Source organism: Pseudophryne corroboree, chromosome 1 (assembly GCF_028390025.1).
Source record: "Pseudophryne corroboree isolate aPseCor3 chromosome 1, aPseCor3.hap2, whole genome shotgun sequence".
Lineage (NCBI taxonomy): Eukaryota > Metazoa > Chordata > Amphibia > Anura > Myobatrachidae > Pseudophryne > Pseudophryne corroboree.
This window is the reverse complement of record NC_086444.1, coordinates 819,088,137-819,105,477: the sequence shown is the minus strand read 5'-3', so window position 1 is coordinate 819,105,477 and position 17,341 is coordinate 819,088,137. Positions and strand designations below refer to the sequence as shown.

At 46.9% G+C, this 17,341-nt stretch overlaps 1 protein-coding gene across 3 annotated transcripts in view; it reads left to right on the top strand.

Moving 5' to 3' along the window:
* LOC134911195 (protein regulator of cytokinesis 1-like) overlaps nt 1-17,341 on the top strand; it is a 277,049-nt gene that overhangs the window by 94,769 nt on the left and 164,939 nt on the right. For all 3 annotated transcript variants that reach the window (XM_063919524.1, XM_063919514.1, XM_063919520.1), the window contains exon 3: nt 11,789-11,911. In XM_063919524.1, coding sequence (XP_063775594.1) covers nt 11,789-11,911 — 123 coding nt within the window. The remainder of the gene's footprint in view (nt 1-11,788; nt 11,912-17,341) is intronic.

Below are 17,341 nucleotides of genomic sequence, written 5' to 3'. Positions count from 1 at the left end.
AACCCTTTCTAATTTAGTATTTTCATAATTTAAGATTGTGGGACTTCCATTTTTAGAATAATGCTCAAAAAGAATCTCTCAAGCCTCATTTTGATCTTGGCTTTCTGTATTGAAAAGTCTTGAAAAACAGGATATCATTGGCATATCTGGAAATATTGCTTGTAGGTGGTTAATAATTGTCTATGTATTTACCATAGACCTTTTTCTTAAAAGCATTAGCATCGGAACAGTTTACTAGAAGGTCTGACCATTCACCAACAAGCTGTCGATGGAGGTTTGTAAAATGAGTAGCAGGTGCGTTTTTCAGTTCCATGATGCATAGTTTTGTAGCTTTTAAGACTGGATGTATTTCTGTTAAATTAACATCTTGCCTTTGCCAAACTTTAGACAACTTAGACAAATGAGGCAGCACATCTGAAAGCACCATAAGTGAAGCTACAAAATTGTATGTTCTCATATATTTGCTTCAGAATCGGCTGTAATGGCCAGGTTTACTTGCGTATACTAGGAATTCGTCTTTGGTTTGCTATGCAACAGCCAGGTAGGTAACTGATAAGCAGGTGGGGGGATAGGGGGGTGTAAGTCATACAGATAGATATACTGTAGGTACACAAGTGAGTTACATATACGTCTAGTCAGTCGATGTTCAGGAGTTCAGCAGACGGACCGCTTGGGGCAAGAAACTTTTGAGGCTTCTGGTGGACCCAGCGGAAACGGCCCTGTAACGCCTGCCTGAAGGAAGCCAGTTTACACATGCTGTTGCCGGAGGGTAGCTTGGCCTATACCATCTTCGGTGCCCGCTTTTTAGCTCTGGACAGGTCCTGGACTGAGGGAAGGTCGGCCCCGATCTTCTCTACGGTTTTATACACCTTTTGGAGCCTGCATCTGTCCCTCGTGCTGGTGGAGCCGTACCATACCAGTATTGAGGAGCATAGTACCGACTCCACAATCGCGGAGTAAAAGAGGAGCAGACGCTTCTGTGGAATGTTGAACTTCTTTAGTTGCCTGAGGAAGAACAACTTCTGCTGCGCTTTCCCGACAGTGGCGTCGGCGTTGGACCCCCATTTAAGGTCCCAGGAGATTGTGGTCCCTAGGAACTTGAAGGAGTCCACTAGTGATACCACACTGTCGGCAGTCGTTAGCGGAGGTGCACTAGCTAACTTCTTCCTGAAGTCCACTATCATCTCGACAGTTTTGAGGGGGTTGAGCTCAAGGTTGTTGTGGCTGCACCACTGGGCCAACCGGTCTACTTCCCATCTATAGGCCGATGACTGTGGTGTTGTCGGCGAATTTGTTGATCTTTACTGATTGCGCCTCTGAGGTGTAGTCATTTGTGTACAGGGAGAAGAGCAGGGGTGAGAGGACACAGCCCTGAGGGGGGCCCCTGTACTAATGGACCGCGCTTGAGAGGTGAATTTCCCCGCTTTTACCACCTGTATCCTATCTGTCAAGAAGTCTCCTATCCAGGAACAGGTAGCTTCTGGGACCCCTAGGCGAAGTAATTTGGGGTGGAGGATGCTGGGGACGATTGTATTGAAGGGCGAGCTGAAATCGAGAAACAGTACCCTCTGGAATGTCTAGGTGCTGTAGAATGTAGTGCAGGCCCAGGTTGACTGCATCCTCGCCACACCGATTCGAACGATAGGCGAACTGTAGGTGGTCCAGTTGTAGGCCAGTCACAGTTTTCAGGTGATTCAACATCAGACGCACGAACGTTTTCATGACCACAGAGGTCTGTGCTTTCGGCCTGTAGTCCTTGAGGTTCGTGATAGAGGGTTTCTTTGGGACCGGGACGATAGTGGACCTTTTGAGGCAGGAAGGGACTTTCTGTAGCTCCAGCGATTTGTTGAAGATCTTTGTGAATATGGGTGCGAGCTGACCTGCAGATGGTGACACGCCGTGATGTCATTTCTCTCAGTGGCCTCTTTCCAGTGCTGCAATAACACTCACCAGGGATTCTCTTAAAGACTGTACAGCAAAGTCAACAGACAGCCACCTAGAGTCACTAGCCATTTTAAGTTTAATGTGAGGACTGTTCAGAATATTTAGCATTTCAGTTAACCCAGCCATTCTAACTGGGGAATTTTGAAAAAAAGAACAGTTGTCTTAAGATGTTGTTATATTTGACTAAATAAGGCACCTCAGCAGCTGCTTGGGTACTAGCAAGTGCCAGACGGTGGTTTATACAATGACCGTTGACCATGACCCTGCCTGTTTCATCTTTTAATAGTTTTGCTACCCCTTCATGCTTCCCAGTCATCACCGCTGCTCCATCAGAGCCTAGGCCCACCAAGTTAGATTTTTTACAACCCTATATTGTCAATTTGTTCAATTATTTTGTAGTTATAGTTTTAGCTTTGCCATCAGTGATACTACATGTTGATATAAAACTAACAGTAATTTTTTTTTTAAATTGGCAAACATATTTAATGTATATAATCTGCTTCAAAACATATCTGTAGTTTCATCACACAAAACACTGAAATATTCTGCTGAATGTAATTGTTTAAGTATTTTGCATCATAATTGGAAAGCTAAGGTGTCCAGCAGTTCTTACATTATTCTTTCCGACGTGTAATTTGCATTTTTTCCAGTATCAAGATGGGATAAATATGTACAACCCATAGCCTTAGTGTTCAAGTAAATTTACATACAATGTAGTATGTGGTAGTTTTGTGCCAACCGATACATCGTTCTTAAAGCTCACACAAAAGCATCTCTCTGCAAGTTAATCAAAACTGAAATGGATCGTTCAATTTCTCATACCGCAGTCTCTTCAAAAACCATGTTTCTGAAGTATATTTGAACACGAATCAGTGTTTAATTTGCTTTGCTCATGGTCAATTAAACTTTCTTTTCAGAGTCATTTGCAAGGAATAGTCACCCAAGTCACTTCCTTATTTGCGGCTGGTCTCTTTCCACATTTTATACAAGTGGAGCACATCATTCCATTATCTTTAACTAACAACCACTGAAATGTTTTAAACCAGTCACTGATTACTCCAGATCCAGATGTGCGATGTTCTGTTTTTGGTGTGAAACAGACTGATTTAGAAGATGGACCGGCCTTGTCTGCAGTCTCCTTGTTGGAAATCTCTTCCACTGTTGTGTTCAAATTTGAAAAAAGAAAATATGATTTTTGTTTTTGGATTTACATTTTTACTCATTATGGGAACCAAGTGACTAGGCATACGTATTTTTTTTTAACAGCTCCCAAATACTGTCCTCACTTGGTGTTGGCACCACAATTCATTTCAAACAGCTTTCAGATACTGGCCACACTTGCTGGCACAATTGTTTTTCTGTAACGTCCTAGTGGATGCTGGGAACTCCGTAAGGACCATGGGGAATAGCGGGCTCCGAAGGAGGCTGGGCACTCTAGAAAGATCTTAGACTACCTGGTGTGCACTGGCTCCTCCCACTATGACCCTCCTCCAAGCCTCAGTTAGATTTCGTGCCCGGCCGAGGTTGGATGCACACTAGGGGCTCTCCTGAGCTCTTAGAAAGTTATAGTCTTAGAATTTGTTATTTTCAGTGAGACCTGCTGGCAACAGGCTCACTGCAGCGAGGGACTAAGGGGAGAAGAAGCGAACTCGCCTGCTTGCAGCCGGATTGGGCTTCTTAGGCTACTGGACACCATTAGCTCCAGAGGGATCGACCGCAGGCCCAGCCTTGATGTTCGGTCCCGGAGCCGCGCCGCCGTCCCCCTTACAGAGCCAGAAGCAAGAAGATGGTCCGGAAAATCGGCGGCATGAAGACTCTGTCTTCACCAAGGTAGCGCACAGCACTGCAGCTGTGCGCCATTGCTCCTCTCACACACTTCACACTCCGGTCACTGAGGGTGCAGGGCGCTGGGGGGGGCGCCCTGAGGCAGCAATAAAAACACCTTGGCTGGCTAAAATACCTCAATATATGGCCCCAGGGGCTATATATGAGGTAAATACCCCTGCCAGAATTCCATAAAAAACGGGAGAATAGGCCGCGAAAAAGGGGCGGAGCCTATCTCCTCAGCACACTGGCGCCATTTTTCCCTCACAGCTCGGCTGGAAGGAAGCTCCCTGGCTCTTCCCTGCAATTCTACAGTACAGTAAGAGGGAAAAGAGAGGGGGGGCATTAAAATTGGCACTGTATACAGTATATTATATAAAAAGCAGCTATTAGGGACATAACTCAGTTAGTCCCTGTATATATATATATATAACGCTCTGGTGTGTGCTGGCATACTCTTACTCTGTCCCCCCAAAGGGCTTTTGTGGGTCCTGTCCTCGTTTAGAGCATTCCCTGTGTGTCTGCGGTGTGTCGGTACGGCTGTGTCGACATGTTGAATGAGGAGGCTTATATGGTGACAGAACAGAGGCCGATATATGTGATGTCGCCCCCTGTGGGGCCGACACCAGAGTGGATGGATAGGTGAAAGGTATTAACCGACAGTGTCAACTCCTTACATAAAAGGGTGGATGACGTAACAGCTGTGGGACAGCCGGCTTCGCAGCCCGCGCCTGCCCAGGCGTCTCAAAGGCCATCAGGGGCTCAAAAACGCCCGCTCTCTCAGATGGCAGACACAGATGTCGACACGGAGTCTGACTCCAGTGTCGACAAGGTGGAGACATATACACAATCCACTAGGAACATCCGTGACGTGATCCCGGCAATAAAAAATGTGTTATACATTTCTGACTTTAACCCAAGCACCTCTAAAAATGGGTTTTAGGTTTGGGGAGAAAAAACAGGCAGTGTTTTGTTCCCCCATCAGATGAATAAATGAAGTGTGTGAAAGCGTGGGTTCCCCCGTTAAGAAACTGGTAATTTATAAAAAGTTACTGATGGCGTACCCTTTCCCGCCAGGTGGATAAGTTACGCTGGGAGATATCCCCTAGGGTGGACAAGGCGCTCACACGTTTGTCAAAAAAGGTGGCACTGCCGTCTTAGGATACGGCCACTTTAATAGGTACCTGTTGATAAAAAACAGGAGGCTATCCTGAAGTCTGTATTTACACACTCAGGTACTAGACTGAGACCTGCAGATAGTGCTGCTGCAGCGTGGCCGGTGACCCTGTCAAACAGGGATACTAGTTGGCAAACATAAAAACATATTAAAGACGTCGTCTTATATATGGGGGATGCACAGAGGGATATTTTGCCGGCTGGCATCCAAAATAAATGTAATGTCCATTCTGTCAGGAGGGTATTAGAGACCTGTCACTGGACAGGTGATGCTGACTTAAAAAGCGCATAGAGAGCCTTATAAGGGTGAGGAATTATTTGGAGATGGTCTCTGGGACCTCGTATCCACAGCAACTGCTGGGAAGAAATAATTTTACCTCAGGTTTCCTCACAGACAAAGGTACAGTCCTTTCGGCTTCAGAAAAGCAAGCGGGTCAAATGGCGCTTCCTTTCTGTACAGAGACAAGGGTAGAGGGAAAAAAGTTGCACCAGTCAGCCTGTTCCCAGAATCAAGATTCTTCCCCCGCCTCCTGTGAGGCCACACCATGACGCGGGTGCTCCACAGGTGTAGCCAGGTACGGTGGGGGGCCGTCTCAAAAATTTCAGCAATTAGTGGGCTCGCTCACAGGTGGATCCCTGTTTCTTTCAAGTAGTTTTTCAGGGGTACAAGCTGGAATTCGAGATGTCTCCCCCCAGCCGTTTCCTAAAATATGCCTTGCTGACAACTCCCTCAGGCAGGGAGGCTGTGCTAGAGGCAATTAATAAGCGGTATTCCCAGCAGGTAATACTCAAGGTGCCCCTACTTCAACAAGGACGGGGTTACTATTCCACACGGGTTGGGGTACCGAAACCGCATGGTTCGGTGTGACCCATTTTATATTTAAAATCCTTGAACACAAAAATTCAAGTTCAAGATGGAATCGCTCAGGGCGGTTATTCCAAGCCTGGACGAGGGGGATTACATGGTATCCTGGGACATCAAGGATGCTTACCTGCATGTCCCCATTTACCATCCTCGCCAGGAGTACCTCAGATTTGTGGTACAGGATTACCATTACCAAGTCCAGACACTGCCGTTTGGACTGTACATGGCACCGAGGGTGTTTTATCAAGGTAATGGCCGAAATGTTGATACTCCTTCAAAAAAAGGGAGTTGTAATTATCCCGTACTTGGACAATCTCGTTATAAGGGCGAGGTCCAAGGAGCAGTTGGTAGTCGGGGTAGCACTATTTTGGAAAGTGCTACAACAGCATGGTTGGATTCTAAACAGTCCAAAGTCACAGCTGGTTCCTATGACACGTCTACTGTTCCTGGGGATGGTTCTGGACATAAACCAGAATTAGTGTTTCTCCCGGAGGAGAAAGCCAAGGAGTTGTCATCTCTAGTCAGAGACCTCCTGAAGCCAAAATAGGTAGCGGTGCATCATTGCACGCGAGTCCTGGGAAAAATGGTAGCTTCCTACGAAGCAATCCCATTAGGCAGGTTCCATACAAGAACTTTTCAGAGGGACCTGTTGGACAAGTGGTCCGGATCGCATCTTCCGATGCATAGGCTGATAACCCTGTCTCCAAGGACCAGGGTATCTCTACTGTGGTGGCTGCAGAGTGCCCATCTTCAAGAGGGCCGCAGGTTCGGCATACAGGACTAGGTCCTAGTGACCATGGATTCCAGCCTTTGAGGCTGGGAGGCAGTCACACAGGGAAGAAATTTCCAGGGACTTTGGTCAAGTCAGGTTATTTCCCTACACATAAATATTCTGGACCTGAGGGCCATTTACAATTCCCTGAGGCCGGCAAGGCCTCTGCTTCAAAACCAGCCGGTACTGATCCAATCAGACAACATCACGGCAGTCGCCCATGTAAACCAACAGGGCGGCACAAGAAGCAGGATGGCGATGGCAGAAGCCACAAGGATTCTCCGATAGGTGGAAAATCATGTGTTAGCACTGTCAGCAGTGTTCATTCCCGGAGTGGACAACTGGGAAGCAGATCTTCTCAACAGACACGACCTCCACCCGGGAGAATGGGGACTTCCTCCAGAAGTCTTCCAATAGGATTGTACACCATTGGGAAAGGCCACAGGTGGACATGATGGCGTCCCGCCTCAACAAAAAGCTATAAAAGATATTGCACCGGGTCAAGGGACCCTCAGGCGATAGCTATGGACGCTCTGGTAACACCGTGGGTGTACCAGTCGGTTTATGTGTTCTCCCCTCTGCCTCTCATACCAAAGGTACTGAGAATAATAAGAAGGCGAGGAGTAAGAACGATACTCGTGGATGGCCAAGAAGAGCTTGGTACCCAGAACTTCAAGAATTTATATCAGAGGACCCATGGCCTCTGCCACTCACAGGACCTGCGGCAGCAGGGGCCCTGTCTGTTCCAAGACTTACCGCGGCTGCGTTTGTCGGCATGGCGGTTGAACGCCGGATCCTGAAGGAAAAGGGCATTCCGGAGGAAGTCATTCCTACGCTTACTAAAGCCAGGAAAGAGGTTACAGCAACTCATTATCACCGCATATGGCGAAAATATGTTGCATGGTGTGAGGCCGAAAGGGCCCCAACAGAGGAATTTCAACTAGGTCGATTTCTGCATTTCCTGCAAGCAGGAGTGACTATGGGTCTTAAATTGGGTTCCATTAAGGTACAGATCTCGGCTCTGTCGATTTTCTTTCAAAAAGAACTAGCTTCAGTACCTGAAGTTCAGACATTTATAAAAGGAGTGCTGCAGAGTCAGCCCCCGTTTGTGCCTCCTGTGGCACCTTGGGATCTCAACGTGGTGTTGAGTTTCTTAAAATCACATTGGTTTGAACCACTAAAAACCGTGGATCTGAAATATCTCACGTGGAAGGTGGTTATGTTATTGGCCTTGGCTTCTGCCAGGCGAGTATCAAAGTTGGCGGCTTTGTCTTGTAAAAGCCCTTATTTGATTTTCCATATGGATAGGGCAGAATTGAGGACTCGTCCCCAGTTTCTCCCAAAGGTGGTGTCAGCGTTTCACCTGAACCATCCTATTGTAGTGCCTAGGCTACTAGGGACTTGGAGGACTCCAAGTTGCTAGACGTTGTCAGGGCACTGAAAATATATGTTTCCAGAACGGCTAGAGTCAGAAAATCTGACTCGCTGTTTATCCTATATGCACCTAACAAGCTGGGTGCTCCTGCTTCTAAGCAGACTATTGCTCGTTGGATTTGTAGTACAATTCAGCTTGCACATACTGTGGCAGGCCTGCCACAGCCAAAATCTGTCAATGCCCATTCCACAAGGAAGGTGGGCTCATCTTGGGCGGCTGCCCGAGGGGTCTCGGCTTTACAACTTTGCCGAGCAGCTACTTGGTCAGGGGCAAACACGTTTGCAAAATTCTACAAATTTGATACCCTGGCTGAGGAGGACCTGGAGTTCTCTCATTCAGTGCTGCAGAGTCATCCGCACTCTCCCGCCCGTTTGGGAGCTTTGGTATAATCCCCATGGTCCTTACGGAGTTCCCAGCATCCACTAGGACGTTAGAGAAAATAAGAATTTACTCACCGGTAATTCTATTTCTCGTAGTCCGTAGTGGATGCTGGGCGCCCATCCCAAGTGCGGTTTATCTGCAATACTTGTACATAGTTATTGTTAACTAAATCGGGTTATTGTTGAGCCATCTGTTGAGAGGATCTATTGTTTCATACTGTTAACTGTGTTTCATATCACGAGTTGTACGGTGTGATTGGTGTGGCTGGTATGAGTCTTACCCGGGATTCAAAATCCTTCCTTATTGTGTACGCTCGTCCGGGCACGGTACCTAACTGAGGCTTGGAGGAGGGTCATAGTGGGAGGAGCCAGTGCACACCAGGTAGTCTAAGATCTTTCTAGAGTGCCCAGCCTCCTTCGGAGCCCGCTATTCCCCATGGTCCTTACGGAGTTCCCAGCATCCACTACGGACTACGAGAAATAGAATTACCGGTGAGTAAATTCTTATTTTTAAACAGCTTTTAAAAATATTGTTTGACACCACAAACAGCTCTCAGAAAAATAAACAGAGGACTTTGCCCCACTTGCTGGCACAATTGTTTTTTAATTGGCTTTCAGATACTGGCACTTGCTGGCACAATTTGTTTTTTAAACAGCTTTTCACAATATTGACTGCCCCACAAACGGCTTTCAGAAAAATAAAGAGAGGACTTTTCCCCACTTGTTGGCACAATTGTTTTTTTTTAGTTGGCTTTCAGATACTGGCACAATTGTTTTTTAAACAGCTTTTCAGACACTGACTGTCCCCACAAACGGCTCTCATGTATATAAACAGCAGAGCTCTTTGCACCCACTTGCTGGCTCAATTGTTTTTTTTAAACTGCTTTTTAGAACACTGACTTCCGCCACAAACAGCTCTCCGATACTTCAAGTCTTTGCCCCCACTTGTTAGCTCCACAAAATTGTTTTTATACAGCACAGTGATAAGGAACAGAGTGCGGACGCTGGATGTCCACTCTCTTCAATATGCTCAGGCGTCTGTTCCCACCCAGACAACGCGGCTCTTCCTTTTAAGTAGCGGGAGGGATCTCTGCCCTCCGTCAACGTCAGTGTGCGCATCCCCTGTCGTTTGCCCGGCACCCTCTCCAAAGTTAACATGTTTCCGGAGGAGAGGGATGCTGGACGGAGCTCCGGATGTGACATAGTCTTCAATCACATCCGGAGCTCCGTCCAGTATCCCTCTCCTCCGGAAACATGTTAACTTTGGAGAGGGTGCCGGTCAAACGGCAGGGGACGCACACGTTACTGGGGCTGTGGGGTGAGCCAAGGGGACAGACACAGTGGCGGTAAGAGCTGCCGGGCATCACTGGGTCTTGGCTACCGGGGGCTAAGCGAATGCTTGCCGGGCGGACTGCCCGTAATTTTAGAGCGTTGGGAAAACACTGAGTTTTGACAACCGCCTCAGCTGAGCGTACTCTCTCTCTTAGGGGACATCTTTGGAATGTGCCAGAGAAAATAGGATTTTTGGTACTCAGATAAATCTGTGTCTTAAACAGTCTGGGGGAACTTTGTGTTCCCTCCTGCCATCTGTTACTCTGTTTTCAGTCTTTTGTTTCAGTTTTCAGTGTATTAGTTATATCTTTTAAGAGCTTATGGAAGTTGAAACAGAGGTGCTTGGCAGTTTTGGAAATAGAGAGGGAGGAGGCAGCACACAAACATGTTTAGTTTGCACTTGAGTTTGATCCTGAAACAGAAACATGTATAACTCATGGTTATCCACTGTCTCTCAGATGTATTAAGACTAACTGATTTAATGGTGGGTACCAAAAATGCTATTTTATAATATATACTCTCTAGATCTGCAAGCAAAAGTACAAGGTACAGCCCTCACCTATCCCATATAATAATCGATGCAGTGCACAAAGACACCATTGTGATTAATTGTCCCTCATCAGTAGATTTATTCCAGAAGACCATATATAAGTATATTCTTTTATGATTAGTTTTTTTTCTTTTCATGTTTGTATACATTGTGTAGCAATTTACATAAAATATTTTGAATCCTTCTCATCAGTCCTTGACCTAGTATTGCCTAACCTCTATATTCCTTATCAGGGTTGGTGGCTGGTTTAAACCAAATGTAGAAAACAAACAAAAAAAAAACACTATTTTTATTCAAAAGGTTTAATGTCAATGGCATGCCCAATGCTAATGCTTAACCTTTTGTGTGTTTCTCTGAAAAGTGATTTTGCACACTCTCTCCATTTTGTGTTACTATTTAGATTTATTTATAAGTAATAAGTAGGACTAATGCTTAACATTAACTTGTTCTTATTTTCAATTTCATCTATATCTGAGTGTACTTTGTATGTTTTAATATGTTTAATCTATCTACATATATTCAGATGTATAGTCAAACCACAAAGAGAAAGGAGGACTCTGGTTTTGGCACATTTTTAGATGTAATGAATGATGAGCAATAAAAAAATAGTTTTTATTGAAATATGTACAAAAAATCACATCAAAGCCTAACAACTTTGGATTGTTAATGTTAGAAAGCATTAAACATGGTTGATAAAGTTTTCTAATACATACCAGTGTTTCACAGTATTGATATAATAAGCAGGATTCATATATTTTTTTCTTTTCGTTTAAACATTTAAGCAAAAAGATCAAAAACAAAACTGTTTAAAGCAAAACAAAAAATAAAGATTTATTTATTGAAAGAGAAATAAAAATTCCAAGCCGGTTTCCTGTACAACAGACTCAACATATCTCTCTTTTGAAGTGTGGAAGGAAACAAGGCAACAGAGCACTGGTGATTTGAGTGTGCTAGTGGAGAACAAGAGAGGGAAAAGGGCCCTGCCTGTGGGCCTAAGGCGAAGGGAAGAACAATTAGATGGTGGAGGGTTGGAGATGTATCAGTTTAAGAGGAAGGCTAGCTTGCTTTAGGAAAGTACATTTCAAGGTCATGTTTAAAACTGGGATGGCTGATAAAGTCTGACTGGGCAGGGGTGTGAGCTCCAGATGATGGGACACCTCTAGCGAAGTGGATTTAGGTCAGTGTTGGGGAGATTTATCAAAGCTTGGAGAGAGTACCAGCCAATCAGCTCCTGTTTTTCAAACTCCGCCTGTAAAATGACAGAAGCTGATTGGCGGTGCGAGGTGGAAATGAGATCAGCTGCACTATTGAGAGAGGGTTGAATTGGTTGGAGGCCAGAGAGTAGTTGTTCATTAGTCTTAAGCAGGGGATGAGAACATGGATGAGTGTTTTGGAGGCATTTGGGGTAAGGAGAAGCTGTATTCTGGAGATGTACTGGAGGTGGAAGTGGCAGAATTGATTATAGAGGTGAAAGGCATAATGACCACTTTTTTTTTCTTTTTTTCTATAGGGATTGTTTAACCGCATGATCAATGAAGAAATGGAAATGAAAGATAGAATTGAAAAAAGTATTCAGTTCTGCAGAAAGGAAATAAAAACACTGTGTCATGATTTATCTGTTGATGACTACATGGTGAGTAAATCATTTTGGTGTAACTATACTTCAGGTACCTCCATGTTGCGAATCTAATGGTTTTCAAGTTTTTGTGTGCCTTTGGGGGTGAGAGGTTGGTTATTTGTTCTTCATACAAAATGTGCTGGACAACTTTCAAGGTATCCGGATGATAGTGTCCTTGTAAACATCACATGGTTGACATGTTGTGTGTTTTTTTTTTTTTTTAACATTTTCTCAATTAACCATCCACGTGGACTACGACTGGGAATAGTAACCTTGTCCAAAGCATTGTAAGTGAAGCGAGTCCACGAGAGTACACGTTTCAACTGATGGTGGAGATTCAATATCAAATGTACAAGATTTTTTTTCAAAACAATAAAAAAAAAAACGCAGGGTTGACCTTTGCTCTTTTGAGGAATGTTTCAGGAGATTAACTCTTGCTAATGTATATTCAAATTGTGGACCTGATTCAGAGTTGCATGCTTTGCCAATTGTTTTTTCTTCTGCCCATGAGTAGCCACAGGCCTGCGTCCAGATTTATCTGACGTCCTAGTGGATGCTGGGAACTCCGTAAGGACCATGGGGAATAGCGGCTCCGCAGGAGACTGGGCACAACTAAGAAAGATTTAGGACTACCTGGTGTGCACTGGCTCCTCCCTCTATGCCCCTCCTCCAGACCTCAGTTAGAATTTTGTGCCCGGCCGAGCTGGATGCACACTAGGGGCTCTCCTGAGCTCCTAGAAAAGAAAGTATAATTTAGGTTTTTTATTTTCAGTGAGATCTGCTGGCAACAGACTCACTGCTACGAGGGACTAGGGAGAAAAGCGAACCTACCTGCTTGCAGCTAGCTTGGGCTTCTAGGCTACTGGACACCATTAGCTCCAGAGGGATCGAACACAGGCCCAGCCTCGGTCGTCCGGTCCCGGAGCCGCGCCGCCGTCCCCCTTACAGAGCCAGAAGCAAGAAGACGTTCCTGGAAATCAGCGGCAGAAGACTTCAGTCTTCATCAACGTAGCGCACAGCACTGCAGCTGTGCGCCATTGCTCCCCATGCACACCACACACTCCGGTCACTGATGGGTGCAGGGCGCTGGGGGGGGCGGCGCGGCGCCCTGGGCTGCAATAATAGTACCTTGCTGGCAAAATAAACACATAATATAGTCTTTAAGACTATATATGTGTAAAATCCCCTGCCAGATATACATATAAAAAAGCGGGAGAAGTCAGCCGGAAAAGGGGCGGGGCTATCTCCCTCAGCACACTGGCGCCATTTTCCCTCACAGCTCCGCTGGAAGGACGCTCCCCAGGCTCTCCCCTGCAGTTTCCAGACTACATAGGGTAAAAAAGAGAGGGGGGGCACTAAATTTAGGCGCAATCTGTGTAATATCAGCAGCTATAGGGGAAAAATCACTGTGGGTAGTGTGAATCCCTGTATATATAGCGCTCTGGTGTGTGCTGGTATACTCTCTCTCTGTCTCCCCAAAGGACTTTGTGGGGTCCTGTCCTCAGTCAGAGCATTCCCTGTGTGTGTGCGGTGTGTCGGTACGGCTGTGTCGACATGTTTGATGAGGAGGCTTATGTGGAGGCGGAGCAGATACCGATAAATGTGATATCACCCCCTGCGGGGTCGACACCTGAGTGGATGGACATGTGGAAGGAATTACGCGACAGTGTCAACTCCTTACATAAAAGGTTTGACGACATAGCCGATGTGGGACAGCCGGCTTCTCAGCACTTGCCTGCCCAGGCGTCTCAAAAGCCATCAGGGGCCCTAAAACGCCCACTACCTCAGATGGCTGAGACAGATGTCGACACGGATACTGACTCCAGTGTCGACGACGATGAGACTAGTGTACATTCCAATAGAGCCACCCGTTACATGATTACAGCAATGAAAAATGTGTTGCACATTTCAGATATTACCCCAGGTACCACAAAAAAGGGTATTATGTTTGGGGAGAAAAAGCTTCCAGTGGTTTTTCCCCCATCTGATGAATTAAATGAAGTGTGTGAAGAAGCGTGGGTTTCCCCCGATAAGAAACTGGTAATTTCTAAAAGGTTACTAAAGGCGTGCCCTTTCCCGCCAGAGGATAGGTCACATTGGGAGACATCCACTAGGGTGGATAAAGCGCTCACACGTCTGTCAAAAAAGGTGGCACTACCGTCTCCGGACACGGCCGCCCTAAAGGAGCCTGCAGATAGAAAGCAGGAGGCTATCCTGAAGTCTGTATATACACACTCAGGTATTATACGGAGTCCAGCTATTGCTTCAGCATGGATGTGCAGTGCTGCAGCTGCGTGGTCAGATTCCCTGTCAGATAACATTGATACCTTAGACAGGGACACTATATTGCTAACCATAGAGCATATTAAAGACTCAGTCTTATACATGAGAGATGCACAGAGGGATATTTGCCGGCTGGCATCTAAAATAAACGCAATGTCCATTTCTGCCAGGAGAGGATTGTGGACTCGGCAGTGGACAGGTGATGCTGATTCTAAAAGGCACATGGAAGTTTTGCCTTACAAGGGTGAGGAGTTGTTTGGGGATGGTCTCTCGGACCTCGTTTCCACAGCTACAGCTGGGAAATCAACATTTCTCTAACGTCCTAGTGGATGCTGGGAACTCCGAAAGGACCATGGGGAATAGCGGGCTCCGTAGGAGGCTGGGCACCTTAGAAAGATTTATGACTACCTGGTGTGCACTGGCTCCTCCCACTATGACCCTCCTCCAAGCCTCAGTTAGATTTCGTGCCCGGCCGAGGTTGGATGCACACTAGGGGCTCTCCTGAGCCCTTAGAAAGAAAGTATAGATTTAGGATTTTTATTTTCAGTGAGACCTGCTGGCAACAGGCTCACTGCAGCGAGGGACTAAGGGGAGAAGAAGCGAACTCGCCTGCTTGCAGCCGGATTGGGCTTCTTAGGCTACTGGACACCATTAGCTCCAGAGGGATCGACCGCATGCCCAGTCCTTGGTGTTCGGTCCCGGAGCCGCGCCGCCGTCCCCCTTACAGAGCCAGAAGCAAGAAGAGGTCCGGAAAAACGGCGGCAGAAGACATCCGTCTTCACCAAGGTAGCGCACAGCACTGCAGCTGTGCGCCATTGCTCCTCATACACACTTCATACTCCGGTCACTGAGGGTGCAGGGCGCTGGGGGGGGGGGCGCCCTGAGAAGCAATAAAAACACCTTGGCTGGCAAAAACTCCACAATATATAGTCCCAGAGGCTATATATGTGGAAAATACCCCTGCCAGAATATGGAAAAAAGCGGGAGAATAGGCTGCGGAAAAGGGGCGGAGCTATCTCCTGCAGCACACTGGCGCCATTTCTCCTTCACAGATCCGCTGGAAGGAAGCTCCCTGGCTCTCCCCTGCAGTCTACACTACAGAACAGGGTAAAAACAGAGAGGGGGGGCACTAAATTTAGGCGCAATATATATATTATATAAAACAGCAGCTATAGGGGACATAACTCAGTTAGTCCCTGCATTATATAGCGCTCTGGTGTGTGCTGGCATACTCTCACTCTGTCCCCCCAAAGGGCTTTTGTGGGTCCTGTCCTCATTCGGAGCATTCCTTGTGTGTGTGCGGTGTGTCGGTACGGCTGTGTCGACATGTTTGATGAGGATAATGATGTGGAAGCGGAGCAGATGCCTTTAGAAGGGATGTCACCCCCTGCGGGGCAGACACCTGAGTGGATGGGCTTATGGAAAGTAATGAGTGCACGTATAGACTCCCTATATAAAAAAATCGACGACATGCCAAATGTGGGACAGCCGACTTCTCAGCTCGTGCCTGCCCAGGCGTCGCATGGGTCATCAGGGGCTCTAAAACCCCCGCTACCTCAAGCAGACCCAGATGTCGACACTGATACTGACACCAGTGTTGACGACGATGAGTCTAACCTGATGCCCACTAAGGCCATTCACTGCATGATTGAGGCAATGAAAGAGGTGTTACACATTTCTGATATAACTACAGGTACCACTAAATAGGGTATTATGTTTGGAGAGAAAAAACTACCCGTAGTTTCTCTGACGTCCTAGTGGATGCTGGGACTCCGTCAGGACCATGGGGAATAGCGGCTCCGCAGGAGACAGGGCACAAAATTTAAAAGTTTGACCACTAGGTGGTGTGTACTGGCTCCTCCCCCTATGACCCTCCTCCAAGCCTCAGTTAGGTTTTTGTGCCCGTCCGAGCAGGGTGCAATCTAGGTGGCTCTCCTAAAGAGCTGCTTAGAAAAAGTTTGTTAGGTTTTTTATTTTCAGTGAGTCCTGCTGGCAACAGGCTCACTGCAACGAGGGACTTAGGGGAGAAGAAGTGAACTCACCTGCGTGCAGGATGGATTTGCTTCTTAGGCTACTGGACACTAGCTCCAGAGGGACGATCACAGGTACAGCCTGGATGGGTCACCGGAGCCGCGCCGCCGACCCCCTTGCAGATGCCGAATAGAGAAGAGGTCCAGAAACCGGCGGCAGAAGACGTCTCAGTCTTCATGAGGTAGCGCACAGCACTGCAGCTGTGCGCCATTGCTCTCCGCACACTTCACACCAGCGGTCACTGAGGGTGCAGGGCGCTGGGGGGGTCGCCCTGGGCAGCAATGTAATATACCTATTCTGGCTAAAATATATCACATATAGCCCCTGGGGCTATATGGATGTATTTAACCCCTGCCAGGTTCCAAAAAAACCGGGAGAAGAAGCCCGCCGAAAAGGGGGCGGGGCCTATTCTCCTCAGCACACAGCGCCATTTTCCTGCCCAGCTCCGCTGCGAGGAAGGCTCCCAGGACTCTCCCCTGCACTGCACTACAGAAACAGGGTAAAAACAGAGAGGGGGGGCACTTATTGGCGATATTTATAATATTTGAGCTGCTATAAAGGGAACACACTTATTAAGGTTGTCCCTATATATATTTATAGCGCTTGGGTGTGTGCTGGCAAACTCTCCCTCTGTCTCCCCAAAGGGCTAGTGGGGTCCTGTCTTCTATCAGAGCATTCCCTGTGTGTCTGCTGTGTGTCGGTACGTGTGTGTCGACATGTATGAGGACGATGTTGGCGTGGAGGCGGAGCAATTGCCTGTAATGGTGATGTCACCCCCTAGGGAGTCGACACCAGAATGGATGGCTTTGTTTATGGAATTACGGGATAGTGTCAGCACGCTACAAAAGTCGGTTGACGACATGAGACAGCCGGCAAACCAGTTAGTACCTGTCCAGGCGTCTCAGACACCGTCAGGGGCTGTAAAACGCCCTTTACCTCAGTCGGTCGACACAGACCCAGACACTGACACTGAATCCAGTGTCGACGGTGAAGAAACAAACGTATTTTCCAGTAGGGCCACACGTTATATGATCACGGCAATGAAGGAGGCTTTGCATATCTCTGATACTGCAAGTACCACAAAAAAGAAAACTTCTAATTTCAAAGAAGTTATTGGCATTATACCCTTTC